Source organism: Bos indicus, chromosome 5, assembly GCF_029378745.1.
Source record: "Bos indicus isolate NIAB-ARS_2022 breed Sahiwal x Tharparkar chromosome 5, NIAB-ARS_B.indTharparkar_mat_pri_1.0, whole genome shotgun sequence".
NCBI lineage: Eukaryota > Metazoa > Chordata > Mammalia > Artiodactyla > Bovidae > Bos > Bos indicus.
The window spans coordinates 29,486,349-29,508,769 of NC_091764.1; the positions used below are offsets into that span (position 1 = coordinate 29,486,349).

The 22,421-nt window shown below is 42.6% G+C and overlaps 1 protein-coding gene across 3 annotated transcripts in view; it reads right to left on the minus strand.

Moving 5' to 3' along the window:
• DIP2B (disco interacting protein 2 homolog B) overlaps positions 1-14,008 on the minus strand; it is a 229,775-nt gene extending 215,767 nt beyond the window's left edge. For all 3 annotated transcript variants that reach the window (XM_019960583.2, XM_019960582.2, XM_019960581.2), the window contains exon 1: positions 13,762-14,008. In XM_019960583.2, coding sequence (XP_019816142.2) covers positions 13,762-13,861 — 100 coding nt within the window. In that variant the 5' untranslated portion in view covers positions 13,862-14,008. The remainder of the gene's footprint in view (positions 1-13,761) is intronic.
• Positions 14,009-22,421: the final 8,413 nt, after the last annotated feature.

Here is a 22,421-nt window from a genome sequence, read left to right on the forward strand (position 1 = left end):
CATGGACTCTTATACTGAAGAAAAGAGAGGGATCAAAAATGTGTCCGTTATGAACCTAGTGCCTCTCAGACCCAAATCTCCCCTTCACTGCCTACTCTGTGAAAATTAAGATGAACCTTTAAATATTTTTCCTATGCCAGATGCCACGATGTTAAGCTTTGTCTGTAGTGGCACTGGAAAGACACTGCATGAGGAACAGACTTCTTTCTGTTTCTAATGTGCTCCTTTTGGCAGGATAAATAGAGTATCAAAGATAAATACAGTACTAGTATTTCTGATACCCTATGGAGCCCTGGTTAACTTATTTTAAGAGACAGTGGAGGAAGAAATGGCAACCCGCTCCAGTATTCTTGCCTGGGAAATCCCATGGACAGAGGAGCCTGGCAGCCTACAGCCCATGGAATTGCAAGAGAGTCAAACATGACTTAGCGTCTAGACAACAACACGAATTTGTCAGGTTCTGTCTTCTGTAATGTGAGTACTGTACAATGTTATATAATAAAAAGCATTATTTGTAATTTAAAGAAAGATCTTTTCAACTAAACTTTCATATTTTCATAAATACTTCTCTTATATATACAAGGATTGGGACACCTTATTCTGTTTGCTCATCCCTTATTCAAATATTAATACCATACTGCTTCGAGTATGATACTAATCATTTTAGAATTTGTTTCAATACTTGGTAAAGCAAGAACCACCTCACTATTCTGTGTCTAAATTTTCTTGGCTATTGTAAAACATTTATTCTTCCATATGAACACAGACTGTTTTACCTGACTGCCTACCTTCAGAAGAACTCTCCACTGGAGTTGTAATTAATTTCCATTAAATTTACACATAGTCTTCCCATCCAGGAACATGGTATACATTTCCACTTCTTTCAAATCATCCTTAACACTTAACAATTTTCTTCACACAGACCCTGTACCTTTTTTGTGATACTTTCCATTAAGTATTTTATAATTTTTTAACACCATTATAAAAGAAGTATTCTTCTCATTAAGGCAGTTCATTGCCATGCTTCCCCTGCCAACATTCTAAAGATACCAAAGAAGCTTGTAGTTCCCTCTCACCCCCATACCACCCTGTCCCTTGGTGTCTGAGTTTTGCTGGACTCATTTAGGGTATCTCATTCAGATAACAAGGTTTTCTCTTTCGATATGTCTCTTTAATTTCAAAGATCCTTACTTACCATTTATATAACACATTTCTTATTATTCTCAATGTATGTAATTTTATATATATACATACATGTAGTGTAGAACTTACAGTAACAAGAGCACATTCGTATAGCACATGATATATATACATATTTCAAAATCTGTTGTCAATCACTGTTTCGAGGAAAGGAAATAATTATGTTTGCTTATAGTATATTGCTCAGATTCAAGTCTATGGGTGATATGATGTCAATTCTTGCACACCCACATGGAGCTTTCTTTTCCTGAAAGGTGAACAGTATCTAGACTGCATGTAAGATTTTGGTAGTGTAGACCTTTTCTCTGACTAGTTTGCTTCTTACACCATCATTATAGTGCTGCAAATGAGAACAGCCAATTTTATTGTAGTTTTAACTTTTTTTGGTATCTTTATCCTCTTTTGAGTTTGTAGAATTTTTTTTCCCTTTATCACTGAATTCAGGAATGTTATCAGAATATGCCTAGATTTGTGCCTTTTCTCATCCATCTTGCCTGAAAGACAGTGAATTCATTCAATCTGTGATCTTTTTCAATCTGCAATCTTTTTTGTCTCAGCGAATTTTTCTTCTACTAGTTATTTCCCCTAAAATTCTTATTATCTGCACTTTTGGCTTCCTGGATCTATCCTTCAAGTCCTCCCACTTTCATGAGTTTCCATTCCAATTCTTAGTATTTTTGTTCTAAGCTTTGAAATTGTTATTTCACTTGAACTGAGTTTTAAAAAGAGGGCAGGAGTGATGTGCTCAAGCTACCACTTTCCCAAAATGATTTCAAATGGAGTTGTTTAAAGGCTATATCTTACCACTCAAGTTTAAAAAAAAAAGTTTGTAAGTGCTCACTCAAAAGACAATTACTTGAAATTAATACTTCTAAGAGAAGCTACTAGATTGAAAGCTCCTTGAAAGCAGGGAACCTGTCTTTTATGCATCTCTCACTAGATCTTGTAAATAAATGTGCTCATTACATCTTTATTGATACAATGATATGTTCAGCACCTTACAAGTTCCAAAAGGTAGAAAACCTTGTCATTCATTACACTCACAAAAACTAAAGTCTAACTGAAGGGGGTTCCCTGGTGGCTCAGTGGTAAAGAATCTGCCTGCCAATGCAAGAGACTGGGTTCAATCCCTGATACAGGAGGATACCACACGCCTCAGAGCAACTAAGCCCATGAGCCACAACCACTGAGCCTGTGCTGTAGAGCCCAGGAGCCACAAATACCGAGCCCACGTGCCACAGCTACTGAAGCCTGTGCAGCTTAGGGCCCGGGCTGCACTAGAGAAGCCACCGAAATGAGAACCCCACGCACCGCACACGGCTAGAGCAGCCCCTGCTAGCTGCAACTAGAGAAAAGCTGGCACAGCAATGAAGATCCAGCACAGCAAAAAAATAATAACAATAATTAATCAATTTTTTAAAAATAAAGTCTAACTGCTGAGGCAAAAACAACATACACAAAACAAAGCTGTCAGTTAAGTGTTAAACTGTTACTGAATACAATAGCCTAAAACAGAAGAAATTAATAAGGACTAAAGTAGTCAGTTTGTTTCATGATGAAAAGGCCATCTAATCAGGCCGTGAAACCACAGGTAAATTTCAGTAGGATAAAACGCAGCCCTGACACAGAAAATAATCACTGCAAAGGCACAGAGATAGGAATGAGCTGTTTGAGGAAAAGGGTGAGGAAACAAGTCTAACTGTAATAGAAGAGTCTGTCAGATACTTACAAGGAAATAAGAATAGATAGGGAGGTTGATGACAGAGTCTAGATTCATTCACTGGCGGAATAGGTGCTGAAAAAAACTTATGCTAAAGGATGCCGTGGGCTGTCCTCAAGCACCTTACAAAGGGAGATGACAGTATTTATGCAAATGATCACACAGTAACTTTAAGATCATCTGAAAAATAGCTATAATGTATGAGTAACGTTAGAAGTTAAGAGTTCAGAGAACCAACAAATGAGGAAGCTTTTTTTTTAAACAGGAAGTTTTCTTCTAGGACTTCCCTTGGTCTCCTTGAAGGAAACAGTAAGCAAAGAACCACAAGAGGAAAACTCACCAGTGCTTTTGCTACATGTTCAATTTAAAAATGAAAGTTTTTCCAAACCAGAAAGGAAGTCCAATAAAGTAAGAATGACAACTCTTCACAGTTTTAAGACAAGAAAGAAAACTCTGTATGGTGATAGATGTTAATGAGATTTACTAAGGTGACCATCTCCTAACATACAGAAATATCGAATCATTGTGTCATACTCCAGAAATTAATAAATATAATGTTGTACGTCAATTATACATCAATTAAAAAAAAAAGTCACAGATCTACTAAACAAGAAACTATCAGAAGCTTCTCCTAACGATTCCTGCTGGGTTCATCTTTAAAAAGGAGATTAAGTGACAAGACTTGGCCAGCACCATAATGCATTCATGCCTGACCTGAGTTAAAACCCACAAGGTTCCAGCCTATGAATAAATTGAGACAACATAACCCAAGGTCCTTAAGAAGAAAGAAAGAAAATCCTAGCCACTTTAATTTATCCCTAAAAGCAAGAATCCTCTAAAAAAAAAAAAAAAAAAAAGATTAGAGCACTATTCCTTCATAAAAAAGAGAAGTAACTCCCAAAAAATCAATTAAAAGTACATGTCGTCTACAGAAATACCTACATTAGTTTAAACATTAATTTTTAAATTAAACATAAATATCCTAAGGAAAAAAATAAAACTAAACTAAAAATTCTTTCTGAAGCAGAACAGAACCACAATAGTCAACCTGAAGCTCAGAAAAAAACAAGTCCAGGACACAAGGACCTTTCAAAGACGTCCTGTGGGCTTTCATTTAGGGTTGACCTGTATAGCATTCAAAATATTTTATTTCTGAATTTCCCCTTTTCAGCTTTTCATCATCCCCATCTCAATTCAAGGAAGAAAAATTAATTTCACATCAAAATATAAGTACATAAAATTATCTCTTACTTTACAGACACACAATCTTAAAAGGATTTTACCCAATATCTTTAGTTCTTTTAAGAAATAAAGCAGTCACACCTTGCCAGAAGTTAGGCAGATGGAACTTCTCCAAACACATTTTAGAGTGCTAACTCCCCAGGGTTCTGGCAAAGCAAGGTCAAGAATAACCTCACTCCTATTCCTATCTATTTCTCCTAGAATAGGATGGAACATTGCCATTCTTTTCTTTCCAAGGAGCCCTACTCCCAAACATCAAAGACAGAAACTGTATCCTAAGAAAAGGGGGTCCAAGAGTTAGGATGGAAGAGAATTCTGCTGAAATTACTTGAAACAATGTGATTCAGGGAGATGGAGCCAGTATGGAAATACCATGGGTTTTGGAGCCACGCCGACCTGGGTTCCAACCCCAGCACACTGTACTTCCAGACTTCACATTCCTTAACAAGTCTCTACACAATGGAAACAACACACTTTGTTTAGGAGTTGTTAGGTTTAGAAGCACACTTCAAAGACTTGTCCAAGGTCACACAGTAAGCAGGGGAGACAGGACTCGAACCCAACTGTGTTCTCTCTCCTTTGCCATTCACATCAGATGTTTCTGCTGCTGGCAGGGAGAAAGGGAAAGACCAGGTCATGTGTAACGGGCGGCTCTGGCACACCCTATATGCCTCGCAAGCTTCGGGTGCTTCTTGCTAGCTCAGTTCCCTCATCATCATGATAATAGGAGCGATGTACTCAGCACCTACTTACCTGGCTGGGCAGGGTATACACAGTTTATAAACCCTGTTACATAACAAGCACTCAATAATTGATGGCTACTTATACAGAGACCTTAACTTCTTAAGAGAGCTTAAGAAAGGCTGGCGTCTTACAGGAAATTGAGTGGAGAAGTCAACCAGGCAGAAAAAAGGGAAGAGTATGTCAGAGTGGGCATTTCTCAGAGAAAGGCAGTGTGTACAGTACAATGGCACACGTGCTCAGTCACTCGGTCATCTCTGACTCTTTGTGACCCCACGGATTGCAGCCCTCCAGTCTCCGCTGTCCATGGAATTTTCCAGGCAAGAATGCTGGAGTAGGTTGCCATTTCCTACTCCAGGGGATCTTCCTGACCCAGGGATCCAACCCGTATCTCCTGCGTTTCCTGTGTCAGCAGGTGGATTCTTTACCACTAAGCCACCTGAGAAGCCCCCTACAAGACAATGGCATGGAAGTGAAGAAGCACCATGCATTTAGGGAAGGACAAGTCGTTCGGCACGGCTAGAGACAAGAGCAGAACTGTGGGAGGCACAGGAAGGAGGGTTACAAAGGTCTTGATACACAAAAGATGCCTGGATTTTATCCTGTGGATAGAAGAAGCCAATGAAAAATTTTCAGGCAAAAGGACACAATGAGATCTGTGTTTCAGGATGATCGTTCCATCACAGAACAGAGAAGGATGAACTGGAGGGAAAAGAGACTGAAGGCAGGCAGACAAGTTAGGAGACTACTGCAATAGTCTCAGTAAAAGATGGTAAGAGCATAAACAAAGGCAGAAACAACGTGAATGGAGGGGAGGAAGCAGAATCAACAGGATTTACTGACTCATTAGAAGTTAAGGATGACCCCCAAGTATCTGTGGAGCAGACTGAAACAAGGAGTACAGTTTGGGATCTCCTAAGTTACAGCTGTCTAGGGGGAATCAATGGGAATCAAGGGAGCAGATGGGAGTTAGGACTAAAGATAGAGACTAGAAAGCCATCTCCCAGTCAAGACAGCTCAAGCCCTGGGCAGAGGTGCTCACATACACTCAGCAAGTGTATGAGAAGTGAGATGAAGGCTAATGACTGATATAGGAACACCCACACTGGGAGAAAGAGAGAAAAAGAAGCCCAAGGGAGAGCTAAAGGAGGAACAGTTAGGGAGTTGGAAGGAAATGACGCCATACAAGCTACGGAAGAAGGAAGTTTCATAAAGATAATGGAGCGTGGTATCCAATGCTGCAGAGAAAGATGCTGTAAACCGTGGGTCCTTTTCAGTCTGAAATCAGAAGTCACTACTGGCCTTGGAAACAGCTGTTTCAGAGGCTTGATGAGGAAAAAGCAATGGACTGAAGAGTGAGCAAAAGTAAGAAATTAAGGATCTATGAGAGGGGGAGAACACTGGCACTCAAGAGCAAACAGGTTCCAACAAAGGGCTGTAGGAAGAGACTTTGCTCAAGATGAGAGAAACATCAGTACCTTCATAGGCTGAAGGGAAGGAGCCAAGAGTCAAGTGTTAAGTGGGAGGCTAAGGATGAGAGGAAAAGACAAAGACAGGAGACTGCAAATGAATAGAGCAATCAATAAAGTAAGATCCCAAGATCCCAGAAGAGAAGGGGCGGGAGAGAGCACAGTCAGAGGGATAAGCTGCAGAATGGGAGCGTGACAGCTCTTCCTCTGAGAAAAGACAGAAAGGGGATACACAGGAACTGAAAGAGAGAAGTGTGTGAGTGTTGAAGAGAGGCTCAGGGAGCCTGGCCCTCCTTACCAACTAGTAACGATGAAAACTGGTCATACAGATTTGGTTCATTTTTTTTTAAAGCACAGTGGGAAGGAGGGGCTAGGTTAGCAGCCATTCTCCTTTGCTGCCTTCTTTTTTCCCCCCAAATATTATTTATTTATTTATTGGCTGTGCTGGGTCTTCATCGCTACGTGCGGGCTTTCTCTAGCTGCGGCAAGCGGGGACTACTCTCTCATTGCGGTGCAGGGGTCTCACTGCAGTAGCTTCTCTTGTTGCGGGGCATGGGCTCTACTCACAAGGACTTAGCTGCCCCACGGCATGTGGGATCTTAGCTTCCCAGACGAGAGATCAAACCTGTGTACCCTGAGTTAGCAGGCAGGTTCTTAACCACTGGACCTACAGGGAAGTCCACAGATTTGGTTCTCAACCTTGCTTCACAGTCCTCTTTAAGAAACTGACGAAAAAAAAAAAAAAAAATGACGAAAGCTGGACACTCTCCTTCACAGAAAGGCACGTAAGCACACTCAAAGCACACTACACACGACTTCAGCATCGCCAGGTCCACGAAAGCCAACCCACGCATCCAAAGATCCTGTCAGCTGTGATGCTACAGAATTCCAAAGCCAACGGCCTTTCAGAAGATATTTTGTTCACCGAAGAGCATCCACAAGGGAAGGCAACTTATTCACTATAAACACAAGTATATGAGGCACTTCCCTGGCTGTCCAGTGACTAAGACTCCATGCTGTCAAGGTAGGGGGCCTGGGTTCGACCCCTGGTCAGGGAACTAGATCAAACTCAACTAAGACTTTGCATGCCACAACCAAAGAACCTGTATGCCACAATTAAGACCCAGTGCAGCCAAATAAATAAATATTAAAAAAAAACCCAAAAACCCACAAATACATGAAAAACTTTTACTTAAACATCTATGACATAGTTACCAAAAAATGTGCATAAAAGCATTCAGTTAGACTCTAGGCATAAAGGATACAGAAGACCATCCCTGCTTTCACAAATCTCAGAATTTAAAGACAATGAGTTACAGGGCCTTGGATTTACCAACGGTTTTAGATCAAAGTAGTATTTTTAAAAGATAAAAGATCAATCTAGAGCTAACTCATAAGTCTAAAGACAAAGGACTGAACAAGGCTGGAGATAAATGCAACTCAAAAAAGTGGATGCAAGGAAAGTTTTGAAGGAGGAATTGAAAGGATTTGTTCACTAAGCACAAATGGAGGAAAAAGAGTCAAAAAACACAAGTGAAGGCTGAGTATCCACATGTGCCCTTTCATAGCTTGGAGACGCTTGAGTCTAAGAAACCATGCTTAAATGTCAGAGCCATTTGCCGGAACCTACAGGCTTGGATATGCACACATGCCAGATGCCTGTGTGAAACAAACCAGCTACTCTTTTCTGCTCTAGTCAACTGCCTGCCGTGACTCAACACGTGTTGAACAAGGGTAGAGGGTGCCGACAGGAGCAACTGATGGAGGAGTCAAGTCTTACTTACAGAAAAGAATTACACAAATTGATTCCATTCATCACTTCATACATAACCATATTCTGCTAAGTAACAGAAGATATTAAAAACAGCCAAATCACTACGTATCTATTCACTATCAGAAACAATAAAGATTACACTTACGGAGCACTGACTGCGTGCACACACCACGCTCAGCTGTCTTCCTAGGATCTCTTTTTAAACCGCCTTACAACTCTAGTAAGGTAAAGGTTGCTGTTCCTTTTTTCAAGAATGGAAGAAACTAAAACAAGGGAGGTTAGGCAGTCCGTCCAAGGTCAGAGAGCTCAGTGACAGCCAGGACTTGGATGCCAGCCCACCAGGTGCCAAAGCCCACACTCCTCATATGATCGTACAACCCTGCCTCGTGCCAAGATCAAATCCCCAAGACAGAGACTTTATGTTTCAATTCACATCTAAATGAGGTGAGCAAAAATTTATTGCACTCTTACTACAAGAAAGAAATTGGTCAGCAGTTGTTAAAAGGACTTAAAGAATGACCTCTGCAGGAGTTTACATTGAGATGAAATGAAAAATAACTTAAATAATTAAAAAAACCTATGACTGGCAAAAATGTAAATGGTGTAAGATCTGGAGCAAGAGAGCTCACAGTGGTCAGGGGCAGGTTTAGAAAAAAGGTAGAACTTCCACTAATTCTTAAGGAACTGTGAGAAATGGTGCCGAGGAGGTGCAGAGCAGGAAGGAGTGTTTCAGAGAGCATTCCTGATTAATCATGAGAACCATGAAGGACTGTAATCATTACGATACAAACACATGTGAAGGCCCTTTTTAGCCAATCATCTGAACTTTCAACCCTGAGGCGCTAATCCACACATAGGCCAGGAAAGAAAGCTGCCATCAAGCGCTGGGCTGAGAGGGAAGGATTAGAGATTTCTCTTGTTCAAAAATTCCCCTCAATGTTATGGGACTGTCAAACAATGAGATAAATTTTTCAAAATGTCAGTACATAGAACTAGAATGTCTAAACAAGCGCCATCCTTTACAGTAAAGTGAATCATCCTTCCAATGACTTTGTCTGTCACTACTTTCTGGAACTGCCCTCAAAACCAGTTTACCACCATTCTAGTTTTCTGACAGTCACAAATAAAACCCATTTATATATAATCACTCTAATTTTTTTTCATTCACAGCTAGTTGGGACTCCAAGAAAACATCCACCAGCTTTTCTCTACTTGACACCAAGTGACCTATAAAATGAAACTCTGCCCTCAAAGAATTAAAAATTGCCACCATCAGGGTTTGCTGAGCTATGCGTCACAGGCTCTGACGAGCAATTCCTAAAGATGTGTTCCAACGTAAGGCGAGCACAGCCCACCAAAAGAGATATTCAAGTTCCAGAGAATAAACCACTTAGCTAATGCCCTGTTTGGGTTATTCAAAAACCCACACACCTGCTTTCCTTAGTACTTCTAACACCAAGAAAGACAACTGCTTAGATGTCACTTTCCAATAAACGTGTTTCTTATGAATTCATGACTATGCTACATATTTGAGGAGGAGTGGCCACACTAATTTCCATGATAAGTAAAACAAGAAGGATTTACCAGTTCTCTGGTGGCTTAATTCTAAACTCCCAGTCTGGAGACTGTGCAACACAATCTCAACTCAGCATCTCTCCCCTTTCCTCTTCAACTCCTCTGCCCACCTCCTAGAGGGGGTGCACTTCAACTCCTGGGAAGCAGCCGTGTCTTAACCCTCCACCTTTGAGGCCGACCTGTACCACGCTTTGAGGACCCTGAGTTATGTGATGAAATAGACAGGAGAAAGGGAGGATGTGTCTGGGTTTGTTGTGTTTGTGCTCAGAGAAGTGTTCAAACAAGAAAAGGGAGGATCCCTTCCTGTAAGTGTTATTTTATCTTAAATACCTTTCCAGTTGTCACCCTGGGACTGTTCTCAGGCAGAAAGACTCCCACCCCACGCCGTCCTCGATACACCACAGACAGCCTTCCTCCTTCACACTTAGGACTGAGCTGCACCAGGCTCATCACAGCCCTCTCCACCAGCATCCAGGTCTGTACTGTTTCTTTTTCACAGCGATAAAGCAGTTTCCTCTTTTCTTAGAAGGCAGCCTCTGTACAAACTCTTATGTACCCTTTGGTATCATGAACTGTTTTGTTGGCATTTTTAAGTAATTTCCCTTTCAGACTCAGAGATCTTTGAAAGCGAGCACAGTACCCTGCTAACCTCTGTGTCCTGAGCACACAGTAAGCAGAAAATCAATGTCTGCTCAATCAAATAAGTGAATGATAGATTTTAAAAGAGATTTCAGAAAGTCAATCAATAAGACTCTTTAGAATTATGGCATACAACTTTTTTAATAAAAGTTTTTCTTTTTTTTTTTTAATATTTATTTGGCTGCACGAGGTCTTAGTGTAGTACATGGGATCTAGTTCCCTGCTCTCGGATCGATCCCGGGTCCCTGCACTGGGAGCCTGGAGTTTTAGCCACTGGACCACCAGGGAAGTCCCGACATACAACTGTTTTGTAGCATTTGCTTAGAGTAAAAATTAGACTTAATAGCTTGTACAATAACTATACAGATATTTAAATCATTCAATGGTAACAGATGCCATAATAATATGGCAGCTTAAGATACTGGCACTAATTAGTGAGCAGCTAATACTCACTAACAAAACACTTAACCTTTCTGAGTCTTGGTTTTCCCTTCTGTTAAATAAAAAAAAAAAGTGAGGCTCGAATGACATAACTTATCAAATCATAACACAAATACAACGTATTATCAGACAAATTTAAACAAATTCCCATCATTAGTGTTATTTTATGTGCATACACTTGACTAAAACATACGATTTAAGTTCAGACAACAAAGCTCATTGCCAAATATACAAAAATATAATAGTACATGTAGGTCATGAAAAAATTTCAGTTATGAGAATACTTATAGAAACCTCCTACCTATTCAATTAGTCTACAGAAAAATTTGTGACTAGGTGTTAGTTCAATTTTCAGTGATTCTCCAGACAGTGCTGGCCTGTTCTTTCTGCTGCAAACGCAGGCAGCTTGAAGTACCAAGTCCACAGTGACCCGCCTGAATGGAGCACCAGCCACAGCACTGGGCTCTGCGACGCGCTCTGCGGCAAACGGCCCAGGGAGGCACAACCTGCGTTCCAGCGCAGAGCTGGCTCATCTGCGACCCAAGCCTGCAGCTGAAAACACAAGTGAGCACAAAGAAAATTCTTTAACGGCATACAGCTCAGGCAACCGCTGTAATTAGGACCCACTACAGCCTGAACCGAGAAAAATGAATAAAATCGAGGAATGAGAGCAACAAAGCCAATCACACACGATAAACACATAGTTAAAACTCTCTTTTTTCCCAAAGAAAAAAGTACTTTTGTCAGAGCAGTAACTGTAGAGAAGATGTAAAACAAACAAAGGTCCCTTCAAAATATGCTAACAGGCATCACAAATAACACTGTGCTATAGATTTGGGGATTGTTGGTGGTGGTTTCAACTTCACTTGAATTCCTAAAAATGTCTACCTACTTCTCTAGTCAACCATTCTCTGTACTTGAAGCAAGAGAGACAAGCAGATGGTCAAGATGCTGACACTGCAGGCCTGAGGTTTTTCAACTGTATTTTTTCCAGTTTTCCATCGCTAAAAGAGATGAAATACTGGATAATGTAGCATAAATCTTTAAGAAACCATTTCAAATCCCAGTCACATGCCAAACCAAAACAATCCTGCAACAGGAAAGAAACCATGCACTTGTCCTGAAAAATGCTGAAGCCTTAGCCTTACAGTCTGTAGGACTTTCACACCTTCTTCAAGGAAACGTGAGCTAGCCAGTATGAGTCCTAGAAACAGTTCCTTGGAATCATCTCTAGAAACAACCAGAGAAGTAAACAATAATCAGCTGGAAGCAGATATACCAAGAATAAGGAGCTTCCAGGATTTCCCTCTCCAAGTAAAAGCAATTAACTCCTATTTTTAATCTCTTTCTGACGCAAACATCCAGCCAAACTTCTTTCCTCCTAGCTAATCAAAGATAATGGATGTGTTACTCTAACTTGCTTTAAAAGTCCAATTTGAATGAAAGTCATCATGGATTGAATGACAATGCTTTAGTCTAGAAGAATGAGGTATTTTGAGAGGTAGAATCAAGATAGCAATACCCTGAACATTTCACAGAAACAGACTCATCCACCATAACTGATACTGGGGGCTGGCCAAAGAGTAACTTCCCAACTGATGAACTGAAAAATAATACGTTGCTAATTGAGTGCAAATGAAAAGGGCACCTCCCTATACATTGGGAAACCCTAACAAGGTTATTAAGAATAATTATTTCCTTCCATGCCCAAGTGACTTTATAACACTCAAATCTACTTCTGGTTTTTTCTACTATAAAGGATGGGGGGAGGGGGTGTGTAGAGAGACTGCCTTGATAAGTAAACAAAAAGTCAAAACTCTCCTGGAAACTTGTCACATTCTTCTTTTCCAATCAGTAATTTTTAATCCACTTGAAAAATGCTAGTGGAGAGGGCCTTTGGCACAGAACTCAAGAATATGCAACTCTGGGGGCACCACCACAGTACTGATATCAAGCTTGGAGAGAATGCTGCTTTTGTCTCAGAGGCAGCCTGTGACAAAAACAGGAACTTTATGGAGAACTGATCACAACTGCACAAGAAGCCTGATCACATGCCCACAACAGAGCAACGTTTCTCTCATTGTTGTCCAGGGACTTCTCGAATAATAGTGGCTCGATTTATTCCATTCTTTTAATTCTCAAAACCAATCCAAGCGTCCTTGTAACAATCCATTGTCAAAGGAAAGACCGTGCCGGCCAGGATTTGCACCTCTCTCCTTTCCTCTTCTAAGATTCCAAAAGGTGATCAGATGCGGAAAATTCAGCCCGAATAGAGGCACCGAGGGGGAAAAAAAAAAAAACACCACACAACCCTTTTGACAAAGGTGGTCTAAAAGCCGCCCCGTGTGTCTCTCTCTGGGTTAATGCCACTGCTTCTGGCCTCCTTAGGACCCTCAACGGCCCACCCCGCTTCTATCTCACTCCTGTCACTGGGCAGGCATCTCGCATTGTTAAACAAGGAAGAAGAAATGCTGGCGGATTTCCCCTGTGTCTCTCTCTTTTTCTGAAGGGGGGAAGGGGAGCTGAAACAGGAGTGGGGCCCTCCCCTGGAAGAGAGTACAGGAGCAAGCTGTCAGCCACCCCGCGGGCGGCCTCACCCCCACCCCGCCCCCACCGTGCCCCGGCGCCCGGGCAGAAGCCTGAAGCGGGAGGACACAGCTTTGTCTGGGGTTTTGGGGGGACAGAGAGCGCAGAAGCAGCCCGAGCCTGAGGAAGACCTCTCCCCCCAGCCCCGGCTCCCCCGCTCCCCCGCTCCCAGAGAACACAATGAACCACACGGAAAGCCACTTCCCGGGGTAGGAGAGGAGGAGAGAGACCCTTCACGTGAAGCCCAGGCCAGATTTCCGGCACCCTCCTCCCCTCTGCCCGCACGGCCACCAGGGCGCGCGATGGGGACCTGGTCTCCCCTCGCCGCGATCCGCAGCGGCGCCCGGGCGCCCGCTCCCTCGCCCGGCTCCTACCCTCCGAGAGCTCCAGCTCCAGCTCCGCCAGCTGCGCCCGCACTTCGGGCGGCAACGCCGCCACCGCAGCCGGCGAGGGCTCCAGGCCTCGCTCCGCCATCCCGGCTCTACCAGCCACACTCCGGAAGACAAACGAGGGGGCCGAAGGAGGGACGGACTGACGCGGGCCCACACCCCGGCTACAGGATCCGGCTCCGGCCGCCGAGCGCCGCCAGCGCAGCCGCTGCCGCCGCCGCCATGAGCAAGGGTCATGTGAGCCCGGCGGCCCCGCCCCCGGACTCAGGACGCACCGCCTCCGCAGCCGAGTCAAGCTGCGGACTCCCGGGCTCATGGCGCCCTCTACTGGGAGATTCCTGAAACTACGCGTCCAAGCCGGCTGCCACAATTTCTCTCCAGTGAAATGGGCTCACTGTGTTGCTGTGGACCCGGACGTTTACCTTTTACGCACTCGCGAGGAAGGAGTTTTCAGGGGCCCCAGACCTTGCTTTTTCCAGTTCTCTGCACCTAATAGTGTATGCTTTTATCTTGTCCCCTGCTTCGTTTCCCGGACTATTTGACACCACCCATCCATAATAACTTGAACTCAGGCAGTTCTTTTTACTGGGGCTTCCTGGTCACATTTACCAGGAGCTCTTTGTTTCTAAGGGGCTTCCCAGGTGGCGCGAATTCGTAAAGAACCCGCCTGCCAAAGCAAGACATGTAAGAGACTCAGGTTCCAATCCCTGGATGTAGAAGACCCCCTGGAGGAGGGCATGGCAACCCACTCCAATATTCTTGCCTGGAGAAGCCCATGGACAGTAGAGCCTGGCAAGCTATGTTTCTATTTCAGTTCTAGCATTTAAGACAGAAGGAGGAGAATGTGCGTCCTCCTGCCTAGACTTCTGACCTCTTTCCAGAGAACTTCGTCTTCTTTGTCTTTTTATCATTCTCGATGTATCATTAATAGGTGTTCCAAAAGTATTAGTATTTTAATTCAACTTAAGGATCCAAACCTGTATGTATTTTTTACTACTTACGTATTTATTTTTAAATTTGCGGTTGCTCTTTCTTGCTGTGTGCTGGCTTTCTCTAGTTGGGTGAGATGGGGCTGCTCTTCATTGCCTTGCACAGGCTTCTCATTGACGTGGCTTCTCGCGGTGTGGAGCGCAGGCTCTAGGCACTTGGGCTTCAGTAGCTGCAGCAGGTGGGCCTCAGTAGTTGTGGCCCGTGGGCTTTAGTTGCCCATGGAATGTAAAAATCTTCCCAGACCAGGGCTTGAACCCATACTCCCTGCATCGGCAGGCAGATTCGAGTTCACTGTACCACCAGGCAAGTCCAGACCTGTGTGTATTTTTACCAGAAACTACTGGGACAGTTGCCTTAAATTGCCATTCTTTAATGGTATTGTCCTTTATGTAAATGCCAAATCTCCCCATACAGTTTGAGAGAATTCCAGTATTTTTCTTCCCCTTCCATGCTGGTCCAAAATTGGTGCTTTGAGAGTTAAGGCCTCAGCATCTATTCTGTAGTAGTTCATGGGCTGGAAGGGGGAAAAATTTTTTTTAGGCTGAGAAAAGAATTTCAGCTTGAAAAAAGGAGTGTAACATCATGCCTGATTGGGTAGTAGAGTTTGAAATTTCCTTTTAACTGCAACAATGTAAGAAAAATCTGTGGGAATGTAAGTGTATCTATCCTCTGGTTTACAATGAGGACTGTGGCAGCTTTTGCTCTTTAAGGTGGCAAATTTGTTGACATTCCTCCCATCAAAAAAGTGAGGTCCAGGGCTTCCCTGGTGGTCCGGTGGTTAAGAATCCACGTGCCAAACATAGGAAACAGTCTTGTGGACACAGTGGGGGAAGGAAAGACTAAGACAAATTGAGAGAATAGCATGGAAACATATACATCACTGTATGTAAAACAGATAGCAAGTGAGAATTTGCTGTGTGAAACAGGGAGCCCAACCCAGTGTTCTGTGACAACCTAGAAGGATGGGATGGGGAGGGAGATGGGACGGGGTGTTCAGGAGGGAGGAGACATACGTGTAGGTGTGGCTGATTTGTGTTGATGTGTGGCAGAGGCCAACGCAATATTGTAGGGCAGTTGTCCTCCAATAATTGTATTTTGTTCTATACGTCTCAATATTGTACAGTTATAATCTTTAATAATTTTTTTTAAAGAATAAATACAAAAAAAAAAAATCCACCTGCCAATGCAGGGGACATGGGTTTGATCCCTGGTCTGGGAAAATACCACATGCTGAGAGGCAACTAATACAACTAAGCCCACAGGCCACAACTGCTGAGCCCACCTGCCTAGAGCCCGTGCTCTACAAAAAGAGAAGCCACCACGGTAAGCCCCGCGCTGCAACTAGAAACTAGCCCCTGCCGGCACAATGAGAGGAAGCCCTTGTGCAGCAGTGAAGACCCAGTGCAACCAAAAATAAAAACTGAGGTCCACGTTCCCTTCCCTGAACCTGGCTGGGCTTCTGACTGCTTTGGCCAGTAGACTATACAAATGGCACTACGTGACTTCCGAGGTTAGGTCCCAGAAAGACAGGCAGCTTATCCTTGGCCTCTTGGAATTCTCCCTCTCCAGAGAACCACTTTCAAATTGTTTCAAGAGGGACTCTCCTGGTGGTCCAGTGGCTAAGACTCCCCTGCTCCCAATGCTGGGGGCCCAGGTTCGATCCCTGGTCAGAGAACTGGATCCCACATGCCACAGCTAAGACCCAAAACAGCCCAATAAATAAATATATATATTTTTAAATTGTTTCAAGGAACACACGTTTAGGCTAAAAGAGAAGGTGTTATTTACTGGAAAGAATGATTAATACGAGGCCAAAATTCTCAGGCTTCAAGGCAGATTAACTGCCGACCAGCAGAAATACAATGTGACTAGAGATGTAATATTAATATTCTAGTAGTTATATCAAGAAGTAAGAAGAAATAGCACATCTCAAAACTAGCTACATCTCAAGCGTTCAGTGACTAATTCTGGCTAGTGGCTACTGCATTGGACAGCACAGGTCTGGACACAGTCTTTACCTGTTTTACCGGCACATGGAATTCACTGGGATGAATAGTCCAGAAGCCCACTAAGTTTTTGCAGCTGATATATTGCCAAAGACACTCCAAATCTGGCTGTAACTACTTCCAGCTGTTCAACACTTAAATCTCTAATTTGCAACTCCCACCAATAAGGACACAGCAACAAACCATGCAGCTCCCAAGAAAGACATACCCACCCATACATAGCAGCATGGCACAGTATGCCAGTGAAAGACAATGAACAACCATGTTACTCCTGGAGATCAGAACCAGAGGCTGCCAGACTAACAAACTTACTCCATCTGCCAAGGTAGGGCACCCTCACTAATCCTGCCAGGCAGGATGGTGAAGTGTTTGCAGAAATGGCTGCAAAAATGTGCACCCCCCATCCCAAGTATTCATGACCCTTATGTAGACCCCTTCCTACACATGGGGCTTGACCATATGGTTGCTTTGACTGATGAGACAATAGCAAACACAACATAGAGATTTGGAAAGTGCTTATTGCTTATCCTCTTTCTTTCTGCTTCTGGAAACTCTGAGACCACCGTCTTGTGATTGAGTGGGAGCTGGACTACTAGATGAGAAGAGATATGGCCCAGCTAGCCTCATCACTCTCTGCAAAACTCAACCAACTGCAAGCTGTACACGAGGCCATAGCCTGCCGGTTGATCCTGGGGCCACAGGTAAGCCCCGCTGAGCCCAGCCCACATGGCCAAGGCACGTGAACAGCAGATGGCTGCCGCTGTGTGTCACTAAGTCTTGTTACGCGGCAAAACTAAGACACACGGGGTGTGGCATGTGCTCAGGAGTGGGGTCTACTGCATATTTTCTCATCTTTTTTTTAAAGGCGAGAGCAAGATTCCTACATGTATATTTTCTGTATTCATGTCTTTATTTGTGAATTTTACTGATTTATTTCGGCTGGGCTGTATCCTGGTGGTGGGTGCACACAGGCCTCTCTAGTTGTAGCATGTGGGCTTAGTTGTCCTTGGCCTGTGGGATTCTAGTTCCCTGACCAGTGATAGGACCCATGTCCCCTGCATTGGAAGGTGGATTCTCAACCACTGGACCGCCAGGGAAGTCCCATATTTCCTTTCCTGAATGGAAGTACTATTGTACTTACGCTTCCTTTTCTGGCTTTGTCTTTTGCAGGGCTTCTCAAACTCCAGGATGCATCAGAGTCACAGGGAGATACACAGTGGTAGATCCAACCCAGAGCTTCTTTCTTTTTGCACCAACAGGTCTTTTTATTTAAATTAATTGCATTTACATTTTAACTTAAATTCTTTTTTGTACATGCACTCTATGTTTCACATTGTCATTTTTTGAATATCTAGCATTTGTTTCACCCTGCTAGATGCTGGAGGAGATTTTTTAAAAAAGAACTTATTTCATTCTTAACATCAACAGACTTACCAATAGGGGATATAAGGTAAATATTATATTTACTTAAATATTACACATTGCTGTCACTTTTAAACAAAGGGCCAGTACAATTCTAAACACCAAATACATTAAATCAATTTTCACACAATCCCTTTAAGGGACTATACTGTTAGTTTCTACTTTTGCTGGTGATGAAAATGAGGCATGGAGATTTTAACTTGCTTAAAGTCCCATAGCTAATGTGTGGCGGCGCTAAGATTGAAATCCAGGCACTCGAAAATCAAACCTCAAGTTTCTAACCATTTTATTGTACTGCTACTGAGAAAGAACAGGCTGCTTAATATACAGAGTTCTAAAGTTAGCACTTATGTCTCAGGAAACACTATCCTTTTTTTCTTTTTTTGCTTAGGAAAGTAATAACACAAAAGAGAAGATGGCTTTCCCTATAGTTTGAGGCCCCAAACCTTTAAAATTACATTGTACCAGCAATTTCACAGATATAACCCAGATTTTCTGACTTCATAGCTTTGGGATGTTGCCCAGTCAGTAATTTTCACATCCAACGAGTTCTGTGGTGACACTGCTGTTGCTGGAGTAAGAACTGCACTTTGAGAAACATCGGTCTACTGGATGTGTTGGAGACAGTTAGCTTGCCTTGAAACTCCAGGATTCTGGTCCACGAGGAACCATTTCAGTTCTGAAAGAGAAGACTGCATAGTCCCAGAGGTCCTGGACGCAGAGGAGCTGGAGGGCAGAGCTGCATAATCTTGGGGTTGTCTTCCTTTGAGGGACAGATGAGATTTCATGTAAATGAGCTCTGTGTGTGTGTGTTCAGTTGTGTCTGACTCTTTGCGACATCCTGGACTGTAGTCCGCCAGTCCATGGAATTTTCCAAGCAAGAATACTGGAGTGGGTAGCTGTTTCCTACTGCAGGGGATCTTCCCAACCCAGGGATTGAACCCGTGTCTCTTGCATCTCCTGCATTGGCAGGCAAAGATTCTTTACCACTATCACCATTTGGGAAGCCCTGTAAATGAATTCTACATATTTTTAATTGTTTATAATGGAATAAACGTTTGTTGCAGTTGAGTGGGCCACGGCGGAGGGCGTGAACTGTCTACCCAAAGCCCATTTCCTTTCCTTTCTACTTTGTCTAGAGAGCCCACCCACCACCACAGCGGCTAAAAATGCCAGGTACTCAGCCGCACTTGCCACCCAGGCATTAGCATAGTGCCCCATTCCCACCAGGGTACCTGAAGGGAATGCTGCTGAGGCAGAGGAAGTGTGGAGGTGGAATTCTCGGAAAGACATTCCTCCCTGATAAGGGAGACATATGAGGAGAATCCTGAGAACTCTGCTGGGGCTCTTGGATAATTTTACCCTAACAGTGGAAGTGGTAAGTCTGGCCAACAAAAGCTTGGAACACAGGGGCAGTCAGAGTCCTGAAGGTGGCGGCAGAAGGCAGCAACCTGGAGTGACTTGTGATCTACCTCCTAGGAATACCCAAAAGGTGCGTGAGCTGGATGAAGAAGAGGAGAAGGATGTTGTCAGAGAATCTCTCTGGTAGGCAGAAGTGACAAAATGGTTTGCATTCATGTTAACAGGCTCTCACTTGTATTAGGAAAATCAAGGTTACAGAAAACCTACTTATAATTGAAACTATGTAAGAAAGCGCTGTATAAACTGGAAGACATTACATAAAGTAAAAAGCTTTTGTGAGATGAGCCAACATCTTACGATTAGTGTGGAGATTTTTATGTTAAGTTCATCTGAAACCATGGGAGAAACAGAAGGAAGCTACAATAGGATCTCTTCAACTTGGCATGGCTCAGGAAAGTATTAGAAAGAATGACCTCCTGCTTAACGTGCTGTGACATATTACCAGGAGAGGCTGAGGTGTACTTTAAAAGGAAAGGCATCTTTTCTCACTATGAGTGTAAGTGAAATGCTGGCAGGCAGTAGAAAAATAGAATAAACTAGCTGAACACTTTAAATGCTAATATTCGATCAGTTTGCATGATCCAATCCCCATTATGATCATAGCTGCTTCAACCATAGCTGTAGAGATAAAAAGATTATGATATGGTCAGAGGTGAGATCAGTCCATTTACTATTTCTATTTCATTCTAGTATGGAATGAATGTATAACAATGGGTAAAAACAAACCAGCCAACCTTCTGTTTGGAGTGTTACATCTGTAGGAAGTAAAGCAAGTAACAACCTATACAGAATTATGTACAACATTAATTTAAAAAGAAACTACAGAGAAGCACCAATCCCACGCCTGGGCATATATCCAGAGAAAACCATAGTTCAAAAAGATACATGAACCCCAATGTTCCTTGCAGCACTATGTACAATAGCCAGGACATGGAAGCAACATAAATGTCCATCAGCAGTGGAATGGATAAGGAAGATGTTGTAAGTATATACAATGGAATATTACTCAGCCAGAAAGAGGAATAAAATTGTGTCATTTGCAGAAATGTGGATGGAATAGAGACTGTCACACAGAGTGAAGTAACTCAGAAAAGGAAAAACAAATATCATATGTCAATGCATATGTGGGATCTAGAAAAGTGGTATAGTTGATCTTAATTTGCAAAGCTGAAAGAGAGGCACAGAGGTAGAGAACAAACACATGGAATACCAAGAGAGAAGCGGGGGTGGAACTGGGAGACTGGGATGGACATGTATATACTCGACTATGTATACAACAGATAACTAATGAGAACCTACTGTATAGCACAGGGAACTCAGTGCTTTGTGGGGACCTAAATGGGGAGGAAATTCAAAGCAGATACACGTATACATGTGGCTGATTCACTTTGTTGTACAGCAGAAACTGACATAGCAGTGTAAAGCAACTATACTCCAATAAGAAAAAGAGAAAATTATATGAAATTCAAAAATGAATAAATAAATAAAAACTATGAGAGACAAATTTTCCATATGCAGACTTCCAGGTAACTAGGGAATTATTCCTGCCTTCTATGAGGTGGAGTTTAACTTCTCACCACTTGAGTGTAGGCTATATTTGGTAACTCGACTCCAAAGAATACAGTATGGAAAGAGGAAGCAAAAACTTTCCGGTGGAAAAACCTGGCAGACACCGCCTTAGCTCGGTGATACAAATAAGCATTATCAGTCCTCTTGAGAGTATGAACCTTGATCCTATGGGATGAAAACGGTGTTTCACTTCCGTTGTCTTTCTCCCCAGAATCCATAGCTCCAGTCTAACCAGGCGGAAAAAAACAAATTGAGAGACATTCTACAAAACACCTGACCAGTATTTCTCAAAACTTTCAAGGTCATCAAAACAAAAAAGTCTGAGAAACTGTCACAAACCAGAAGAGCATAAGGAGACATAATAATTATAAGTAATGTGGTATCTGATGGGATCCTGGAACAGCAAAAGGACAATAGAAATCTCAATAAACCATGGACTTTGGCTAATAGTACGCATCAGTGCTGGTTCTTCAGTTTTGACAATTGTACCATACTATCTACCATAGTATTAATAATGTAATATGTTAACAGTAGTAGAAATAGGATACAGGGTATATAGGAAAGTCTGTACTATCTTGGCAACTTCTCAGCCAATTGAAAACTATTCTAAAATGTTTATTTACAGTAAAGAAGGACCATGGGGATTTTAAAATATTTCTAACATTAAGTATAAAAACTAATATAAGTTACCTAATACACTGCTTTCAGAAATATCAACATTTACCCTATCTTATTCTTTACAAGGAAAATTTTATAGAGTTTAAGCCCTTGTGAACCCTTTCATCCCTTCTAAGATTTTTCTTTTTCTACATGTTTCAGTTCAGTTCAATTCAGTCACTCAGTCGTGTCTGACTCTTTGTGACCCCATGAACTGCAGCACCCCAGGCCTCCCTGTCCATCACCAACTCCTGGAGTCCACCCAAACTCATGTCCATCGAGTCAGTGATGCCACATCTATACACGACCACTGGAAAAACCATAGCCTTGACTAGACGGACCTTTGTTGACAAAATAATGTCTCTGCTTTTTAATATGCTGTCTAGGTTGGTCATAACTTTCATTCCAAGGAGTAAGCGTCTTTTAATTTCATGGCTACAATTACCACCTGCAGTGATTTTGGAGCCCAAAAAAATAAAGTCAGCCACTGTTTCCCCATCTATTTGCCATGAAGTGATGGGACCAGATGCCATGATCTTAGTTTTCTGAATGTTGAGCTTTAGGCCAACTTTTTCACTC